Source organism: Eptesicus fuscus, chromosome 14, assembly GCF_027574615.1.
Source record: "Eptesicus fuscus isolate TK198812 chromosome 14, DD_ASM_mEF_20220401, whole genome shotgun sequence".
NCBI lineage: Eukaryota > Metazoa > Chordata > Mammalia > Chiroptera > Vespertilionidae > Eptesicus > Eptesicus fuscus.
In genome coordinates, this window is record NC_072486.1 from 68454264 (window position 1) to 68474973 (window position 20710).

Here is a 20710-nt window from a genome sequence, read left to right on the forward strand (position 1 = left end):
AGTGACTTACCTCAAGTGGAAATTTTTGTCCTTCTAAACTATGTTCTGATCCATCGGATGACATGTTGCATTTTCCCCAGTGAAAAGTTATCTTGCTTGCTTTGAACACCGTTTCTGAAACTCCTCCGCTGAGCTGGTAGTCATTAGTGAGATTAATTTCCACTAAAAACACATACACAGACAAAAATAAAACTGCATTTAAATTTTTAAAATAAAAATTACAAATTTCAAGTAAATTTTCTCCTATTACAGGTACATCAAAAATAATTTCTTTGAATAATTAAAAAAATAAGTTGCCATTTTGGAAGCTGAATTGTAACTCTGCACAATATACTCAATATATCTTATTGCCTAAAATGTAAACTAACCCAAAGACCTTAAGTGCTGTGGGACCCTTTAGCAGAAGACAGCCAGCCAGTCTACCTGCCCTGCTTCTCTGGTGTCCTGAGATGGCCCTTCCCCCAAAGCTCTGCTTCCCTAAGGCATATGATGACAGTGAGGGGACAGAGTGAAGGGAGAAGGAACAGAAGAGTGGAGAGGAGAAGTCTTCCCTTGGGAGTGCTCCCCACCTTCTCAAGTTCAGCTCATTTCTACTGGTTACCAGGCTGCTGCTTCTGTCTCCCCTTCGTACCCCTCCATACATCACCCCACGCTTCATCAAGCCGTATCCCAGGCTGCGTGCGGCAGGGAAGATGGAAACCCAGTCCCATTGAGGGGTTTTAGCCATCTCATGTTTCAATCCTGAGTGACAACTTTCAGAATCTTAAAATCTCTTAATTTGAGTTCCATATCAGATATTATCTGACAGTATTTTAAGAGTTGTCTGGAGATTAAGGATTCTCTTGAGAGCTTAATACAAGATGTTGAAATCTCTCAATCAGATTTAAACAGTTTTTGTTCCATGAGGCAGACACCACTGTTGGCATTAGGGACTTAATCCAACATGCTGGTCGGACAACTAGAGATATAAACTTCCATTAATAATAACTACAATAACAATAATGGTCAACATTCTTTTTATCACTTACAATGTGCCATGCATTACACTAAGTAATTTACATGTATTAAATATTTGTTATTCACACAGTTCTAGGAAGGAGGAGATATAATTATTATCCTATTTTACAGATAAGGAAATTGAGTCACAGAGAGTAAACTGATCAAGATTTAATGCTGTACTTTAAAAATATATATATAAATATACATATATAGATATATATATGTATGTATGTATGTATAGTATATATTGATTTCAGAGAGGAAGGGAGAGGGAAAGAGAGATAGAAACATCAATGATGAGAGAGAATCATTGATCGGCTGCCTCCTGCACGCCCCACACTGGGGATCGAGCCACAACCCAGGCATGTGCTCTGACTGGGAATCGAATCGTGACCTCCTGGTTCATAGGTCGACACTCAACCACTGAACCACACTGGCTGAGCTTAATGCTGTACTTTAAAAGTCATCAGTGAACTCAAAACTGCCCTGTGCCCAAGGGTCGGGGGTGGGGGTGACTGGAAAAAGGTGAAGGGATTAGCTGAAGAAAATATATGCATACCCCATGGACCCGGACTACAGTGTGGTGAAGGCCCAGGAAGGGGAAGGCGGGGTGGGTGCAGGTGGAAAAGTGGGGAGGTGGGGGGAAGGGAACACCTGAAATAATGTCAACATTAAACATTTTTAATAAAAAATTGCAAAAACAACTAAATAGGCATGGCTCTAAAGATCAATTGTTGGCTGCACTCCACTGAGAAAATACAGCAGAGGACATGCCTCATGACTTCATAACAGCCTTCAAAGCTGGTACTGGAAAGTTCTGAAATGGTGGCACGAGTAAGTGGAAGCTACACTGACATTCTCCCACCAAACTGGATTTTCAACTAAAATACAGAAAAACCACCCTGAATAATCAACTGAAGACTAGCTGCATAGAATCCTGATAACCAAGGATGAAAAGTGGAGATGGCATAGAGACTGGTAGGAAGTGCAGAGGCGGGAGAGGGCTGGCCAGGCACCTACAGGCAGCAGCTGAAGTTCCAGAGGGACGTCTAGCTAGGGAAGTTTCCCACGAAGAACTCTGGGGTCTAAACCCCAAGCTGGGCTCCGCAGCCCAGAGCAGGAGAACTGAGAAAGGTGTCCACATAACACCTGGCTGTGAAAAGCATCAGGGTTGTGGTCTACCAGGGGGAAATGGCTGGAATGCAGGCACCCTCAAAATATTAGCAAATCGGATCCAGCAATATATTATTAAAAAGATCATACACCATGACCAAGTGGGATTTATTCCAGGGATGCAAGTCTGGTACATTATTCGCAAATCAATAAACGTGATATATCACATAAGCAAACTGAAGGACAAAAATCACATGATCATATCAATAGATGCACAGAAAGCATTCCACAAAAGCCAACACCCATTTTTGATGAAAACTCTCAGCAAAGTGGGAGCAGAAGATCATACCTCAACATAGTAACAGCCATATGTGACAAACCTATAACCAACATCATACTCAATGGGCAAAAACTACCATTTCCCCTAAGAACAGGAACAAGTCAGGGATATCCACTTTCACCACGTCTTATTCAACATAGCACTGGAAGTCCTAGCCACAGTGATCAGATAAGAAGAAAACATAAAAGGCATCCAAATTGGACCAGAGGAAGTAAAACTGTCATTATTTGCAGATGACATGATATTGTACATCAAAACCCTAAACACTCCACCAAAAAACTACTATATTTAATAAATGAATTCAGCAATGTAGCAGGATACAAATTTTACCCAGGAATTAATGATATTTAAAAACATATTCTATTGATTTTTACAGAGAGGAAGGTAGAGGGATAGAGAGTTAGAAACGTCAGTGAGAGAGAAACATCGATCAGCTGCCTCTTGCACGCCCCCTATTGGGGTTCGAGCCTGCAACCAAGGTACATGCCCCTGACCAGAATCGAACCCAGGACCCTTCAGTCCATGGGCCGATACTCTTCACTGAGCCCAACAGGTTAGGGCTCAATGACATTTTTATACACCAATAATGTATTCTCAGAAAGAGAAACTAATAAAACAATCCCATTTACATTGCAACAAAAAAAGATACTTAGGAATAAACTTAATCAAGGAGTTCTATAAAAGATTTGTACTCAGAAAACTACAGGATGTTGAAAAAAGAGAGGAAGATATAAACAAGTGGAAGAATATACCATGTTCATGGGTTGGTAGAATTAACATTATTAAAATGTCCATATCACCCAAAGCAATCTATAGATTCATTGCAGTCCCTATTAAAATACCAAGAGCATATTTCATAGATCTAGAACAAACTCTCCAAAAATTTATATGGAATAATAATAATAATAAAAAAGACCACAAATAGCTGCAGCAATCTTGAGGAAGAAGAACAAAGTTGGAGGAATTACAATACCAGATATCAAATTATACTATAAAGCCACCAAAATCAAAACAGCCTGATATTTGGGAAAAGAATAGGCACATAGATTAATGGAACAGAAGAGACCCCAGAAACTAACCCAAGCCATTATGCTCAATTAATATTTGACAAAGGAGGCAAGAGCATACAATGGAGTCAAGACAGTCTCTTCAATAAAAGGTGCTGGGAAAATTAGACAGGTACAAGCAAAAAAAATGAAACTAGATCACACTAAAAGTGGATAAAAAACTTACATGGAACTCATGAAACCATAAAAATCCTAGAAGAAAACATAGGCAGCAAAATCTCAGACATTTCTCATAGCAATGTTTATTGATACATCTCCTAGGGCAAAGGAAACTAAGGAGAAAATAAACAAATGGGACTACATCAAAATAAAAACTTTTGCACAGCAAAAGAAACCATCAACAAAATGAAAAGAGAGCCCACTGTACGAGAGAATATATTTGGTAATGATACATATGATAAAGGGTTAATATCCAAAATATATAAGGAACTCACACAATATATCAAAAGGAAGACAATCCAATAAAAGAAATGGGCAAACCTATTTCAAAGTGAACATACAGATGGCCAAGAGACATATGAAAAAATACTCAAAGTCACTAACCCATCTGAAAGATGCAAATTAAAACGAGGTAACACCTCACACCTGTCAGAATGGCTACCATCAACAAATCAACAAATGACAAGTGCCAGAGAGGATGTGGAGAAAAGGGAACCCTAGTACACTGCTGGTGGGAATGCAGACTGGTGCAGCAATTATAGAAAACAGTATGGAGTTTTCTCAAAAAATTAAAAATGGAACTGCCATATGACCCAGTGATTCCACTTCTGGGAATATATCCTAAGAAACCTGAAACACCAATTGGAAAGAATATATACACCCCTATGTTCATAGCAGGGCAATTTACAATAGCTAAGATTTGGAAACAGCCCAAGTGCCCATTAGCAGATAGATGAGTTGATAAAAAAGCTGTGGAATATTTACACTATGGGATACTATGTGGCTATAAAAAGAAGGAAGTCTTACCATTTTGCAACAGCATGGATGGACCTGGAGAGTTTTATGCTAAGCGAAATAAGCCAGTCAGAGAAAGATAAGTATCACATGATCTCACTTATATGTGGAATCTAATGAACAAAATAAACTAATGAACAAAATAGATTCAGAGACATAGAAGCACGGAACAGACTTGTTTGGATATTAACCCTTTATTAACCCTTTCCTTCAGAGGGAAGGCAGAGGTGGGGATGAGATGGGAGATTAACCAGGGAACTTACATGCATAAATGCATAACCCATGGACACAGACAATAGTGTGGTGAAGGCCTGGAAGGGGTGGGTACGGGGTTGAGGGAGTCAATGGGAAAAAACCTTAAAGGGGACATACATATACTTTCAATAATATTGACACATTAAAAAAAAAAAAGAGCACTGGAAATGTCAAGATTTACAATATACTTTTATGAATTTAATTAAGAATATATTATAATATAATAATTTTCTTAATTTTTCATTCAACACATATTTACTGAGTACTTATTTAATCTGCATTAGGCACTGATATAGAAAAAAAATCCTACCCTTATGGAATTTAAAACTAAATTGCCACATTCAAATAATTATATTATTAAAATATGGAAAATAGAGAAAAAATTCACTAATGATAAACCACCTCAACATTACCACTATTATAATTTTCAAATCTCTTTCCCATGATTATATTTGTTTACCCAACTTCTTGAAATACATACAATTTTATTTAAAACATATCAGAGAAAAAAGGTGTTCATTTTTTGAAAATTATTTTTTTTTTACTTATCATTTAGTGGAATTTTTTATGGTATTATAATTTGCATGTTTTTAAAAACAGTGTCAAGAAAAAGCACGTTGAGAGTGCTTCCTAAGGATTGTATATAATTTTAAACTTTTGTGTAGAATCGCTAATAATTTCTTAAAATTCAATTATAGTCAATTGCTTTTTTCTTATCCAATTATTGAATATAGTCTGAGGTTCAGCAGACAAATCAAACTGCAATGCCCAAGAAAAGAAAATCCTGATTGATTAAGTGATTAACCAGTGATGGAATTATTCGATTGCATTAATTATATATTATAGTATATTTATCACATCTTCTAGTGGAGGCATTGTTATTGTTGTATTATTGGAGAACATGAGGTAACTACTTTGGTGATTTTATTTTATTATTTTTTTTTTTTATTTTTTTTTTTAAATATATTTTATTGATTTTTCACAGAGAGGAAGAGAGAGGGATAGAGAGTTAGAAACATCGATGATAGAGAAACATCGATCAGCTGCCTCTTGCACACCCCCTACTGGGGATGTGCCCGCAACCAAGGTACATGCCCTTGACCGGAATCGAACCTGGGACCTTTCAGTCCACAGGCTGACGCTCTATCCACTGAGCCAAACCGGTTTCGGCGGTGATTTTATTTTTTTTGTACACATTTTCAAAATGTCTAAACTTCGGATTTTCTATGCTCTGTCTGGTTTGTTGTACAGATAGTTTATATCCAGTTCATAGTACTCTATAAAAGGAAAATCAAATGAAACTAATCTGAACTTCCTCTAGGTCCAATAAATATATTAAAGTCACACACAAAATGCAAACATGTTACCTGTTTTCCCATTGTTATGAATGAACGTGTTTTCCAAAGATGTTTTATCCCAACCCTGAAATTTAAGTTTCTTAAGATTCACATTTACTTGTGTAATATCTTCATCAATATTGATAGGAGATTGTTTGGGGCTATTACATGTTGGATATTTCTTTCCCCAATTTTTTTGATTCAGTGCTCCTAGGAAAAGAAAAGGGTAAGAAGTTAGTTTCATAAATTACCATGCAAAAGCTAAATTTTATATTATAAAGTAATGAATCCATTACATTAAAATATATACAATAGGAAGAAAATTGAGACATCTTTGAAGCAATTCATAAAACAACTATGCCTAGATTTAGATTCTGGGTTTTAATACAATACACTATAAAAAACAGGCCTCTAGAACAACCACATCAAGTACAGAGATCAACAGCCTTCCTTTAGCCACCACACTCTCCCCAATCAACAGAAAGCCTGATTGTCATGTGAGGCAGTGAGTCCTAGCCCACATTTGAGCAAGGCCAAGGTTTTCCATGATTGATGTGGAAGGAAATTATAAGTAAACAACCTCCACCCCTCTGTACCTGCAGTCTATGCAATCTACTTCTTGTGATAAAACAGCGATTTTCAAACAGTGTGCTGCAAGAATTGTTTAAACATGCAATACCTGATTATTTAGTGAAGGGCCCTGACCTCTTTTTCCTAGATTGCCAAATAAAAATATGACAACAGTCAACACAACAGTAGCCATCTGGTATGAATGCCCTGTTCAGCTGCCTCCTGCATACCCCCTACTGGAGATTGAGCCCACAACACAGGCATGTGCCCTGACTGGGAATTGAACCATGACCTACTGGTTCAGAGGTCAATGCTCAACCACTGAGCCACGCCAGCTGGCTATGATTCGTTAATTCTTGGTACCAGAAATCCTTCATACAATTATAGGCACCTGAATTTTTAAAAAGTCACTTTGGAGAAAAAAGGGTAGGTAATTACTACTATTATTATTTTTTAATCATTCAAAATTATACCTACTATTTTGTCAGATCAGCAAAAAATATTTTTTTGGGTGTGCCCAAAAAGTTTTGTGACACACTGAAATAGCTGTGATAAAGAACTCAGTGTGGATGGACTTCCATGCAAGCTCTCATAATGTGACAAAACTAGCTTTGCATAATCCATTTTATGTATAGTTGCACATTAAATTATATTCCCCATCAAATATAAGCATGTACATCTAAATATTAGTATTACATAATACATTTACATGCTTAATCGTATATACCCATAACTTAGCTCAGGAAAAAAAATAATTATCAGTCATACCATGAAACTGCCTATATAGCCAGGGGCGATTAGGTAATTCATCCCTTAGTGAGGCATCTACCAAAAATCAACAGGTGCTAAAAAAATTTTTTTTTAAAATCTAACTACTTCTAGAGAGCACTTGATAATCATATCCTTTAAATATGCACCGTGATGCACAAGTCAGCTTCCGGGAACAGCTCTAATAAAGAGTAATACTATGCTTATTTCACTGTAAAGAAATTGGCACGAGGACAAAAAAAACACTGCTCATTTTACTGTCAGAGCAAGAGAAGCAGAGAAAATGCAGCACAAACCAATAAGGCCCTTTGTTTGCTTAAATTTTAATACAGTGAAATAAATCCAAGACACCTAGGACGAATCTTAGAGTTGTGGTTCACAGAAACATACAAATTTAAGTGCCTGGGATTTATAATCCTGCTATTTCCCATAGCATTTCATGATCATCTCTATTTGGCTTCCTATTTGGTTTATCCAAACTGAATAGCTGAAACCAGCTCCTCCTGTAATCTTTGTGGTCCCTTAAACTTAGAAGTCATCCTGATGCCTCTTTTTCCTCCTCAGCAAGCCCCTTGGGTCTACCTTCAAAGTATATCCCTAATCAGACCATTTCTCATCTCCACTGTTATCAACCGAGGCCAGCCCAGCCCACAGTCATCATTAGTCTATGTCTTTCTCTTCCACAAGCAGCACTGCCATCACCTAGGACAGTGGTCGGCAAACTCATTAGTCAACAGAGCCAAATATCAACAGTACAACGATTGAAATTTCTTTTGAGAGCCAAAGTTTTTAAACTTAAACTTCTTCTAATGCCACTTCTTCAAAATAGACTCGCCCAGGCCGTGGTATTTTGTGGAAGAGCCACACTCAAGGGGCCAAAGAGTCGCATGTGGCTCGCAAACCGCAGTTTGCCAACCACGGACCTAGGAGATTGTTAGGAGATGCAGGTCGTAGCCTTACTAGGTCAGAATCTAATTTTAACACAATCCCCAGGAGATTCATACACATTAAATTCTGAGTCACAATGGGTTAGACATCTCCAGTGCTTTCTCTCTGATCTCCACCTTCTTCTCCTGTCCTTCCCACAATTCTGTTCCGCAATTACATAGTTGGCAGGATTATGAAATGGCCCCCCAAATTCCCACACCCTGTATGTCTAGGTACTAAGAGTGGCCTCAGGCTGGTAGCCAGCCAAAACAAGCCAGTACCAATAAGGCAAATACTGCATGGTTCCACCTATTTGCAGCATCTACAGTTGCCACACCCACACAGATAGGAAGCAGAATGGTGAGTACCAGGAAGTGGGGGGAGGGATAAAGGGAAATTATTTCATGGGTACAGAGTTTCAAATCTGCAAGATAAAAAATGTTTTAAAGATGTTTCACAATAATGTAAGTATACTTAACTAATGAACTGTGTACACTTAAAAAATAGTTAAGAGGGTAAATTTTATACTATGAAATTCTTACCACAGTAGGAAAACGATTAGGATGGCAAAAACAAACAAACAAAAATTGGGGACCTGGACCTCAATCTTGCAACGGCAAGGAAGTGAACTCGGCCAACAACTTGCATGAGCTAGAAACAGGACTCTGCCCTGCAAAGGGCATCTTGATTTTAGATTTATGAGATGCTGAGCAGAGAATCCAGCTAAGTGGCCCCCCCTCTTTGACTCTAGACCCGTGGAAACTGTGAGATAACAAATATACGTTGTTTTAAGCCATTAAAATTGTACTAATTTGTTGTGCAGTGTAAGAAAACGAATGCAACAAGTAGGGCAAGTAATATTTTAAAATATGTATCAGATTGCGTTTCACTCCTTGGCTCAGGTCCCTCCAATAACTTTTCAATTTACGCAGAGTAAAATGTAAAGACACGTATTACCATGGCTGATGGATGCCACCACTTATATCCTCCCTAATCTCATTTCCCATTGCTCTGTGGTGCCGGCTCTAATCTAGCCACACTGGCTTTTCTGTTCCTGGAACATGGGCAGCCCCAGGGCCCAGCACTCGCTGCCACCTCTTCCCGGAAGGCTTCCCGAAATGCTGTGCAAGGCTCTCTCTCTTACTCTCTTGCTTCAATGAGGTCCCTGCCCAAATGCATCTTGTTAGAGGCTTTCTCTGGACATCCTGTATAAAACACACTTCCCTACCCTGGTCATTCCTGATTCCCTCTCTTTAATTAATTTTGTTCTCTTTAGATATTAATTATGTTTATTTGTTCCTATACCCTAGAACCTGGAAAAAAAGCCCTGGCATATAACATAGGTGTTCAATAAACATTTGTTGAATGATTGAATCAGACAAATAAAAGATGATGATGTCTCTTGTTATATGAGTTTGCGCTCATAGGGATCTAACATTAAACGACAACAGAAAGAAAAAAAAAGAAAATTATTTCTAACCTCAACAGTAGGTCACATTTTACTGTTTGCCATATGATACTTTTGTTGGGTAGTCCCTACTAAACTTCTGCTGAAGGATATCAAGAAAGACATGACGTCCAACCTAAATGCTGTCTGACATTTTATAGCACAGTGATCCTGAGTGACAAGGTTAGCTTTGAAGTGCATCAAACAGTTACACTGAGTGTGGACCTATTTTCAAACATCTACTAGAGCATGGGGTCAAGTACAGGGTCAAGAAGCCTCCTTAACATTTGTGACTAAAAGAAAATAAAAGAGGCAGAGTAGGGAAAATAGTATTTTATGGAAAGATTATAAAAGAAAAAGTCCCATAAAAAGAAAAACATTTTTAAAAAGCTATAAAACAACAAAAGCCCACTGAGATTTTTTTTGCAAAGGACTCTGGAAATTAGGTTTTTTCAAATCATCATAAGTACAAAACCAAGGGAAGTAAAATAATAATGTGTTAAAATTATGCACATAGACAAAACTTAGATCAAAGAAGCATTAAATGTATTTTACCTGTCTTTAATAATAAAATATTAGATTAATGTTATGCTTAAATATTTTTAAAACTCACAAATTAACATGTTTAATGTCACAATTGGAGAGCTCAGTCCACATAGTGGTTAAAGCCCTGATGATGTGCCTGAGAAAGCAGGTGTACAGAATTAATTAGAATGATATCCACTGCATTATTAGTGAATGTGGTGAAGAAGAAATTAGGAGAGTCCCTGTAGTTGCAACACAAAATCATCAGGCTGATTACTGACAAGGAGGACTGTAGAGGACTAAATGTCAGCTCTAGAAAATTAAAATAAATTATTCATTCACATAGTCATCCATTCTTTCATCCAATTATTGACTTACCTGGATTAGTACCACTCCCATAAATTTCCTGTGGTTATCTCTAGTGGAGCATGTAAGAGACTGTATTTGTTTAACTTATTTGTTACCTATTGCATCTGTATCTTTTAAAAATATATATTTTATTGATTTTTTACAGAGAGGAAGGGAGAGGGAGAGAGAGTTAGAAACATTGATGAGAGAGAAACACCAATCAGCTGACTCCTGCACACTTCCTACTGGGGATGTGCCCGCAACCAAGGTACATGACCTTGACCGTAATTGAGCCTAAGACCCTTGAGTCTGCAGGCCGACACTCTATCCATTGAGCCAAACCGGTTAGGGCTCATCTGTATCTTATTGCCAAACTCCCAGGTGGGCACACAGGAACAAATGAAATTCTTGCAAAATAGTCTTTGTGCACCTGATGAATGTATTCAAATATTTAAATTAGAATTCCAAGCAGAACGGAAATCAATCCTAAGCTTTGTAGGAGATATACAAACATGGGTTCAAGTTTGTTGACTTGCTTTTTCATTCTTGCATTTCAGAGATTGGGGGCATGTGACATAAGAACTAGACAGATGCCTCAAGGAGTAGATGAGCTGAAGGTAGGTCCACATGGATAGTAAAAGCACACAAGTGAGCCCTGAGAAATGGTAGCATCCTCACCGGCAGAGAGGGAACCGATAGTATGTCTGGTTGAGCTGTGAGCTGGAGGGGGCTCCCGGTGGCAGAAAAGTGCAGGCAATGCTCAGAGAGAAGTGAGCAACCCAGCTTGGTCCACTGAGCAAAGAGTGGCTGCCGAGGACCTCCAGATGGAGATGGAAGGGCAGACTGCGTGGGCCAGTGGAGGCACGGAGGCCTTGGAAGAGTAAAGGAGTTCACAACAGTCCTATCAGAGAGATGAAGTGGGCGGGACTTGCAGAATAGCCAGAGAAAGCGAGGCTGTATAATTAGCAGGCATTTCACAGGCATCAATCATTTGTCTTCATTCACTTTTTACAAAATCCCTATGCAAGGGACTGGGTGTTGGCCTTCTCAGATTTTATATGTTGAATCCGAATCCCCAATGGGATGTATTTGAAGGCAGATCTTTGGGAGGTGCTTAGGTCACGAGGGCTGAGCCCTGGTGAATGAGCTTGGTGCTGCATGAGAGAGACCTCAGAGAGATCCCTGGCCCTTCCCACCAGGTGAGGTTGTAGTGGAAAGATAGCAGCCTAGGAAAGGACCCCCACTAGACATTGAATCTGCTGGCATTCTGATCTTGGACTTCCGAACCTCCAGAAGTGTGAGAAATAGATTTCTGTTGTTTATAAGCTATCAGCCTATGGGATTTTGGTATAGCAGCCTGAAAGGACTTATTTGAACTACAATATGTCTGTGTCTTATTCAATGTTGTAATTTCAGCAACTTTCTTAGAACTCCACTTAAGGATTAAACATTTCCTGGATGAATAAATGTTTCAACAAGATATCTACAGTTACCTATCCTTCTCTGTCTTTGTATTATACATCTTGACCAATTATTGTCTTAAATAAAAACACATTTAAAAAATATTCTATGTGGGGAAATACTACTTCACCTGTCTCTAACAAAAAGAAAGAAAGAGAGAAAGAAAGGAAGTGAGGAAGGAAGGAATGAAGGAAGGAAGGAAACAAAAAGAATGTTTTCAGTTTGGAGAAAAAAAGTAAGAAAATAAAAGTTTTAAGATACAATTATTCCTGTCTATTTTTACATTATTTCTGTTGAGTCTTCCCTTCCAATGTGAGAAAAATGGATACAATAATTGTAATATTATTTAAGGTATTCAGCAGAGAGCCACTGAAAATTCACAAAAATTTGATAAAAATTCCAATATGATTTCTTTTAAGTTACCATAAGGTGCTATTATTTAACAAGATTTGGTTAATTGATTTTAGAGAGAGAAAGGGAGAGAGAGGGGGGGAAGCATCTATGTGAGAGAGAAACATCTATGAGTTGACTCCCATACGTGCCCCAACTTGGGATGGAACCCGAAACCTAGGTATGTGCCCTGACTGGGAATCGAACTCACCAACTTTTGGTGTTCTGGTTGACATTCCAACTGAGTCACTGGGGCTGGGGCTCTGGTCCAGATTTTGTGTTAAGAAAATGTTTGCATTTCTATATCTTTACATAAAAATATTTTTTACGTAAAAATATTAAAAGGCAAATATAAATGTAATATTGCTGTAAGGCTGTAGTAATGATTACAACATTCATTACTAATTGCCTTGAATATACTCCAAGATTCCATACACTATAAATTACAGCTTTATGAATTACTGTGGCCCAATGCGGTAGTGTTTCTACTGCTGGAGCCTGGTATCAAATATTCACTAATTAAATCAGAAAAACACAGCTGAAACTGAGCAAGCTACAGGAACCATGAAGAGTTCTTCTTCGTCTACCTACCCCGACAAGCTAGCACTTCTAAAAAGGAAGACAAGGCTCGGGGATTAGGTAACTCTGATTAAAGTCATGACCTTTATATCGGCATGATTCCAAATGAGTCCACTGTGTTTGAATATTCAGGCTTCAGAATGAAGGCAATGCAGGCTGACGAAGTGCAGGACCTTTCTATAGTATTTGCTGTTAACTAACTAACCTCACTGAAAGGCAGGCAAACTACCTGTGGAATGATGAGAGAGAAACAGAGAGAGATTTCTTTACTTTGTTGCTGCAGACTGGCTATCACTGATGATATAGTAAATACAGAACCAAAAATAAAAAACCCTGCAAGTTACTTCTTGGTTTGAGGAAAAGCTCTGAAAGTGCCTTAGAGTTGCTGTGAATGCTTGTGGTCATCAACATTCCTCTTCTCCAATAACCGAGGAGCTGGGCTCCTATTCAAGGAAACAATGGCACAACAGATAACACGGGTTTTCTGACAGTAACACCACCATCTCATCTGCCCCCACGGGTTATGTCCACATACTTATTGCTGCCATGGAGCGTGACTCTTGGCTCTGTTTCCTACTTTTGGTAAAAGGATCAGACATTCAGAGTTGAAGTCTGAGACACAGATATCATCCTACATCTTTCTATTTGTGATAGGCCTTTTGATAAAACTTTCTGCGGCCGAAACCGGTTTGGCTCAGTGGATAGAGCGTCGGCCTGCGGACTCAGGGGTCCCGGGTTCGATTCCGGTCAGGGGCACGTACATTAGTTGTGGGCACATCCCCAGTGAGGGGTGTGCAGGAGGCAGCTGGTCGATGTTTCTCTCTCATCGATGTTTCTAGCTCTCTGTCCCTCTCCCTTCCTCTCTGTAAGAAATCAATAAAATATATATATATAAAAAAAAAAAGAACGAAAAACTTTCTGCGGTATTATTTTATTGCTTTGGTTGAAGAGCACACTGTCTATAGGACCAAATATTCTAGTTTAATCCCTATATAGAACCGTCAGTTCCTCCTTCCTGTAAACACTGATTATGGGGTTCTTTCTTAAATCAGATCTCCTCCATGTGTGCTTCTGCTCCATGTAAGGACTAAGAAAAAGCTGTGGGAAGATATCATAAATCCATTGCTTCAGCTGGGAAGTTTATATTTTGTATTATCTCTACATCCCATCAAAATTTAATCCCAATGAAGGCAGCTTTCATTTATTCATTGGTTCACTCAGTCATCAAATATTTAACAAAGTGCCTAGTGGGAGATAGAATATAAATCTGGTACAAAAGATTCAAATATGAATAAAACAGCACACATCATCAAAGAATTCATGCTCTAGTGAAACCTAAGACATATCAACTGTGAGTTGTAATACAATCTAATAAGTACGACAGCAGAGAGATATATGGAGTATTCCAGGGACATAAAAATGTCGTGCCTAATCCAGACAGGACAAGAGACAAAGAAGACTTGAATGACAAGATACTTGAGAGAAGTCTTAAATAACGGGCAAGGATCATCAAATTGAAGGTGGGGAAGAAAGTCAGGGCTGAAGGTATCTAAGGAGAGAACAGCATGAGCACAGAATGGTTATTTGGGAAAAACAGCAGGAAGTTCAATGTGATGATACAGAAAATTCAAGGCAGGGAGGGGAGAGGAATGAGTAGAGCGGAGCAGTTTTTGAGGTTTTAAATGCCAGGATAAAGGGTTTGAACTTTTTTCTGATAGGTTATTGAAGGGATTTAAGTTGCAGGTACTTTTCAACAGGGCTCATTTGCCCCTCACCCTCAAACTAACATCCCCCCACCTCCACAACATAGATATAACACACTGAGGTGTGGTCCTCTTACTTGATTTAAGACCCATGTATCAAGGGGCCAGATGAAACAGCATCAAAGCAAATTCCAGTGAGCTTCACATATAGCATACCCAAGGCTTGTTGTGTGTGTGTTTTTTGTTATTTGTGTGTTTTTTCCTTTTGTGTTTTTTGTTTGTTTGATTTTGATTTTCTTTCTCTCTCTTCACTTGCATAGTCTCTAATTGCTATTTTTTATTTTGGTCTGTTTTTTTTTTTTTCATCCTCTTTACTTTTTGTTAATTCTTATTTTTAATTCAATTTATTTTCTTTTCTCTGTTCCCACTTTTCTTTTCCTATTCTACATTTTATTTTATTTAGTATTATCACTTTAAAAATTATTATTATTTTTTATTTGTTATTTTCTATCTTTTATTTTTATACTTACCCTATTTCTGATCTCTTCCTTCTTTGCTTTCATATTCTCTTTTACTTATTTATTTCCTCTTCTAATTCTTCTGGTGTCATGTATTCTAGAGTTCTTTTTTAGTGTCTGTTTTTCATTTGTTTGTTTGTTTGTATTTTAGTCTTCTGATTGAGGCTGTTGTGTTATTATTGTTGGTACTGGTATTTGTTTTCCTTTTTTAGTTTTTGTTATTGTTTTTTTCATGTTCTTTTTGGTTTAGTCTAGTTCTGTCAGCATCTGTATAACAGTTGGCATGATGTGTTCCGGGCTGAGACTCACGGTCAACAAGCCTGAGGGCTGAGCTCATCCACAAACATAACAACAACTATCAAGACCCAAATTCAACAGGAGAACCCAAATAACTCACACAAGGGTCATTCCTAGAGCACTGAACTTAGATAAAGGAGATTATATCATTGGGTCCCATAAGATGGCCACCCCACCAAGATTGGCATAGTAGTATTCTCTGGCACACTGAAACAAACACAAAGAAACAGAAAAGAGGGGGAAACAAAGAAACAGGCCCCAAATGAAAGAACAGAAGGAATAGCCAGAAAAAGATCTAAGTAAAATGGAGAGCCATTTATTTCACATAGAGTTCAAAGTAATGGTTATAAGGATGCTCAAATAACTTGAGAACTATAAGGAATATAGTGGAAACTATTTCAGCATGAAAACTGAGTAGAAACCATGAATAAGAACCAATTGGAAATAATCACATACCTGAAATAAAGAATACCATGGAAAGAATCAAGAGTAGATTTGAAGAAGCTGAGGACCAAATCAGTGAAGTATAAGATAAGGAAGAAAAAAACACACAATCTGAGCAGCAATTGGAAAAAAAAAATTTAAAAAGCAGGAAGATAGCTAAAGAGAGCTTTGGTACAACATGAAATGGAATAACATCCACATCATATTGGTGCCAGGGGGAGAAGAATCTGAGCAAGGAATAGAGAACCTGTTTGAAAAAAATGACAGAAAGCTTCCCTAACCTGTTGAAAGAAAAAGTCACTCAAGTTCAGGAAACAGAGAGTCCCAATCAAAATGACTCCATAGCGACCCACACCTAGACACATCATAATTAAAGTGGCAAACATTAAAGACAAAGAAGAACCTTAAAGGTAGCAAGAAAGAACAGAAAGTTACTTATAAGAGAACTCCCATTACACTGTCAGCTGATTTCTCAATAGAAACACTTCAGGACAGAAAGGAGTGGCATAAATATACAAATTAATGAAAAGCAAAGTTTTGAATCCAGACTACTCTATCCAGGAAGGCTATCACTCAAAATTGAAGGTGAAATAAAGAGCATCACAGACAAAAGGCTAAAGAAGTTTATCACTACCAAACCAGCACTGCAAGTAAGGGACTGTTATAATCCTATCTAATAAAGGAGTAATATGCAAATTAACCACCACTCTGCTACACCCACAAGCCACGCCCACAAGCCCTGCCCACCAGCCAATCAGGAGCAAATATGTAAATAAACCCAACCAAGAAGCCATGGCCACAGAGAGCAGGAGGGAGGCTTGGGTTTCCCCGGCAATAGAGGAAGCCAAGCTTTCCGCCTGCCCTTGCCAGCCTAGGCCTCTACTCAATGCTACAAAGTTTCAATGATAGAAGATACATAAATCCAAACAGAAATGGCAGCAGCCATGGAGCTGGAAGGAGCAGGAGGCTAGGGTTGCCCCCAGTGATAGAGGAAGCCAAGCTTTCCGCACACCCTGGCCGGCCCAGGCCTCTGCTTAAGGCTACAAGGTTTCAATTATAGAAGATACATAAATCCCAACAGTAATGGCTGCCGCCACAGAGCAAGCAGAAGGCTTGGCTCCACTCCAGGCTACAAAGTTTCAATTGTAGAAGATAAATAAACCCCAGATACCAGGGCCTCTGCTTGGGTCGCCAGGGGGCATGGATGGCCTGAAAACCACCACAGGCCCCTCGCCCAGGCCGCCCCACACCCCAAGGGAACCTCCACCCTGATCCGGGACATCCTTCAGGGCAAACCAGTCGGCCCCCACCCGTGCACCAGGCCTCTATCCTATCTAATAAAAGAGTAATATGCAGATTGACCATCACTCCAACACACAAGATGGCTGCCCCCATGTGGTCAAAGATCCTGCCCCCATGTGGACACAAGATGGCCACCACAAGATGGCCATCAGGGGAGGGCAGTTGGGAAGGACCAGGCCTGCAAGGGAGGGCAGTTGGGGGCGATCAAGCCTGCAGGGGAGGGCAGTTAGGGGTGACCAAGCCGGCAGAAGAGGGAAGTTGGGGGCGACCAGGCCTGCAGGGAAGGCAGTTGGGGGGACCAGGCCTGCAGGGGAGGGCAGTTAGGGGTGACCAGGCCTGCAGGGGAGGGAAGTTAGGGGCAAACAGGCTGGCAGGAGAGCAGTTAGGCATCAATCAGGCTGGCAGGCAGAATTGGTTAGGGGCAATCAGGAAGGCAGACAGGCGAGCAGTTGGGAGCCAGCAGTCCTGGATTGTGAGAGGGATGTCCGACTGCTCATTTAGGCCCGATCCTACCAGGTCTACCAGTAGGACATCCCTCAAGGGGTCCCAGATTGAAGAGGGTGCAGGCTGGGCTGAGGGACACCTCCGACCCTGTGCATGAATTTCATGCACCGGGCCTCTAGTAATAATAATAAATAGAGAGGAACATAGGTATAAAAAGTAAAAATGGCAACAAGTAAGTACCTATCAATAATAACCTTAAATGTAAATGGCATAAGTGCTCTAACCAAAAGACATAGGGTAGCCCTAATAGGTTTGGCTCAGTGGATAAAGCGTCAGCTTGCAGACTGAAAGGTCCCAGGTTCAATTCTGGTCAAGGGCATATACCTTGGTTGTGGGCACATCCCCAGTAGGAGGTGTGCAGGAGGCAGCTGATTGATGTTTCTCTCTCATCGATGTTTCTAACTCTCTTTCCCTCTCCCTTCCTCTCTGTAAAAAATTGGTCAAATATATTTAAAAAAAAAAAAAAGACATAGGGTAACTGAGTGGATACAAAAACATGATCCATATACATGCTGTCTACAAGAGCCCCACCTCAGAACAAAAGACTAACATAGGATGAAAGTGAAGAGATGGGAAAAGTTTTCCTATGCAAATGCAAATGAAAAAAACTGGGGTAGCCATACTCATATATGACAAACTAGACTTCAAAATGAAGTCCATAACAAAAGACAATGAAGGCCACTACATAATATTAAAGGGATCGACCCAACATGAGGCTATAACCCTCGTAAACATATATGCACCCAATATAGAAGCACCCAAATATAAAACAAACAAAACAAAAAACTTCTGGAGGTCTTTAAGGGAGCGATTGACAGCAATATAATAATAGTAAGAGACATTAACATGTCACTGATATCACTGGATAGATCTTCTCAACAAAAAAATCAACAAGGAAATGGTGATCTTAAATAAATAACACACTAGATCAGATGGAATTAATTGACATTTACAGATCATTTCACCCCAAAGCTACAGAATATACATTCTTCTCAAGTGCATATGGATCATTCTCAAAGACACTCCTCATGTTAAGACACAAAGTAAGTCTCTACAAGTTCAAGAAGATTGAAATAATATCAAGCACCTTTTCAGATCACCAGGGCATGAAATTAGAAATCAACTACAGTAAAACCACTCAAAAACATTCAAAAGCATGAAGGCTAAATACTTGTTATAAAACAATGAATGGGTTACCAATGAGATCAAGAAAGAAATAAAAAATTACCTGGAAGCAAATTAAAATGAACTCACAACACAAAATCTATGGGACACAGCAAAAGTAGTCATGAAAAGGAAGTTTATAGCACTACAAGCCTACCTAAAAAAAACACAAGAAAAATTACTAATAAACTATTTAACCCTACAAGTTAAAGAATTAGAAAGAGAACAAGAAAATCCCAGAGTAAGTATAAGGAAGGAAATAATAAAGATTACAGCAGAAATAAATGACATAGAAACTAAAAAAACAAAAAAGAAAAAACAATACAAATGATCAATGAAGCCAAAAGCAGGCTCTTTGAAAAGATAAACAAGATTGATGAACCCCTAGCTTTACTCTGCAAGAAACAAAGAGAGAGGACCCAAATAAATAAAATCAGAAATGAAAATGGTGAAGGAACAACTGACACCACAAAAATAAAAGGGATTGTAAGAAATGAATAACTATATGCCAACAAATTAGGTAACCTAGATGAAATAGACAACTTCCTAGAAACATAAATCTTCCAAAACTCAGAGTTATCCTAATTCCAAAACCAGATAAAGACACCATAAGTAAAGAGAATTACAGGGCAATATTCTAATGAACATAGATGATAAAATCCTCAACAAAATATTAGCAAATCACACCCAGAGATATAATAAAAATATCATACATGATGATCAAGTGGAATTTATTCCAGGTATGTAAGGCTGGTATAATATATGCAAATCAATAAATGTGATACATCACATAAACAAAATAAAGCATAAAAATCATATGATCATTTCTTTAGACTCAGAAAGAGCATTCAACAAAATCCAGCACCCATTTTTTGTAACATCTCTCAGCAAAGTGGCAATAGAGGGATCATACCTAAAAATAATAAAGGCCTTATATGCCAAGCCTACAGCCAACATCATACTCAATGGGCAAAATCTATAAGTGAAGAATAGGAACAAGACAGAGATGCCCACTTTCACCGCTTTTATTCAACACTAGTGGCCCAGTGCACGGATTCATGCACATTGAAAGGAAATTAATTAGAAGAAATATTTTAATTTCACTATTCCCCCTTTCTCTATAATAGAAGTGTCAGAGATTAAATAAAATTAGTAAAATGTATATGAAAATAATATATAAATAAACAATAACAACATGATATAATAACAACAGCAAAGACATGATATAAAAACAACAAAAACATGATACAAAAACAGACGCTGATTTCTTTCAGCTTCAGAATGGCAACAAAAACAACCAAATTCACGATCGGCAATGACAGATTGAAACACGTGTGTTATTGGCACCAGCAAGAGCTTTATATGTATCGTGCATGCAAGAGTTAACGTTCATTTTTAAATTGCCAGTACACATTATATGTATTGGCCGGTCGGTCGGATGGTCAGATGGACGTACAGTCAGTTACATTTATTTATATAGATGGTACTAAAAGTCCTAGCCACAGTGATCAGACAAGAAGAAAAAAATAAAAGGCATCCAAATTGGAAAGAAGGAAGGAAAATTATTATTATTCACAGATGACAGGATATTGTACTTTAAATTTTTTGAGGTTAGGAAGTCATTTCCTTTATCAAAGTAAGTTTTTCTCCACAAGTAATTCCTCTCCAAATAGTATCTACTTGGGGCCATTCAAAATG

General features: G+C 38.5%; 1 protein-coding gene across 1 annotated transcript in view; it reads right to left on the reverse strand.

The window, feature by feature from the left end:
* PTPRZ1 (protein tyrosine phosphatase receptor type Z1) overlaps positions 1 to 20710 on the reverse strand; it is a 197500-nt gene that overhangs the window by 88274 nt on the left and 88516 nt on the right. The window contains 2 exon segments of the mRNA XM_054726188.1: positions 11 to 162; positions 6096 to 6275. Coding sequence (XP_054582163.1) covers positions 11 to 162; positions 6096 to 6275 — 332 coding nt within the window.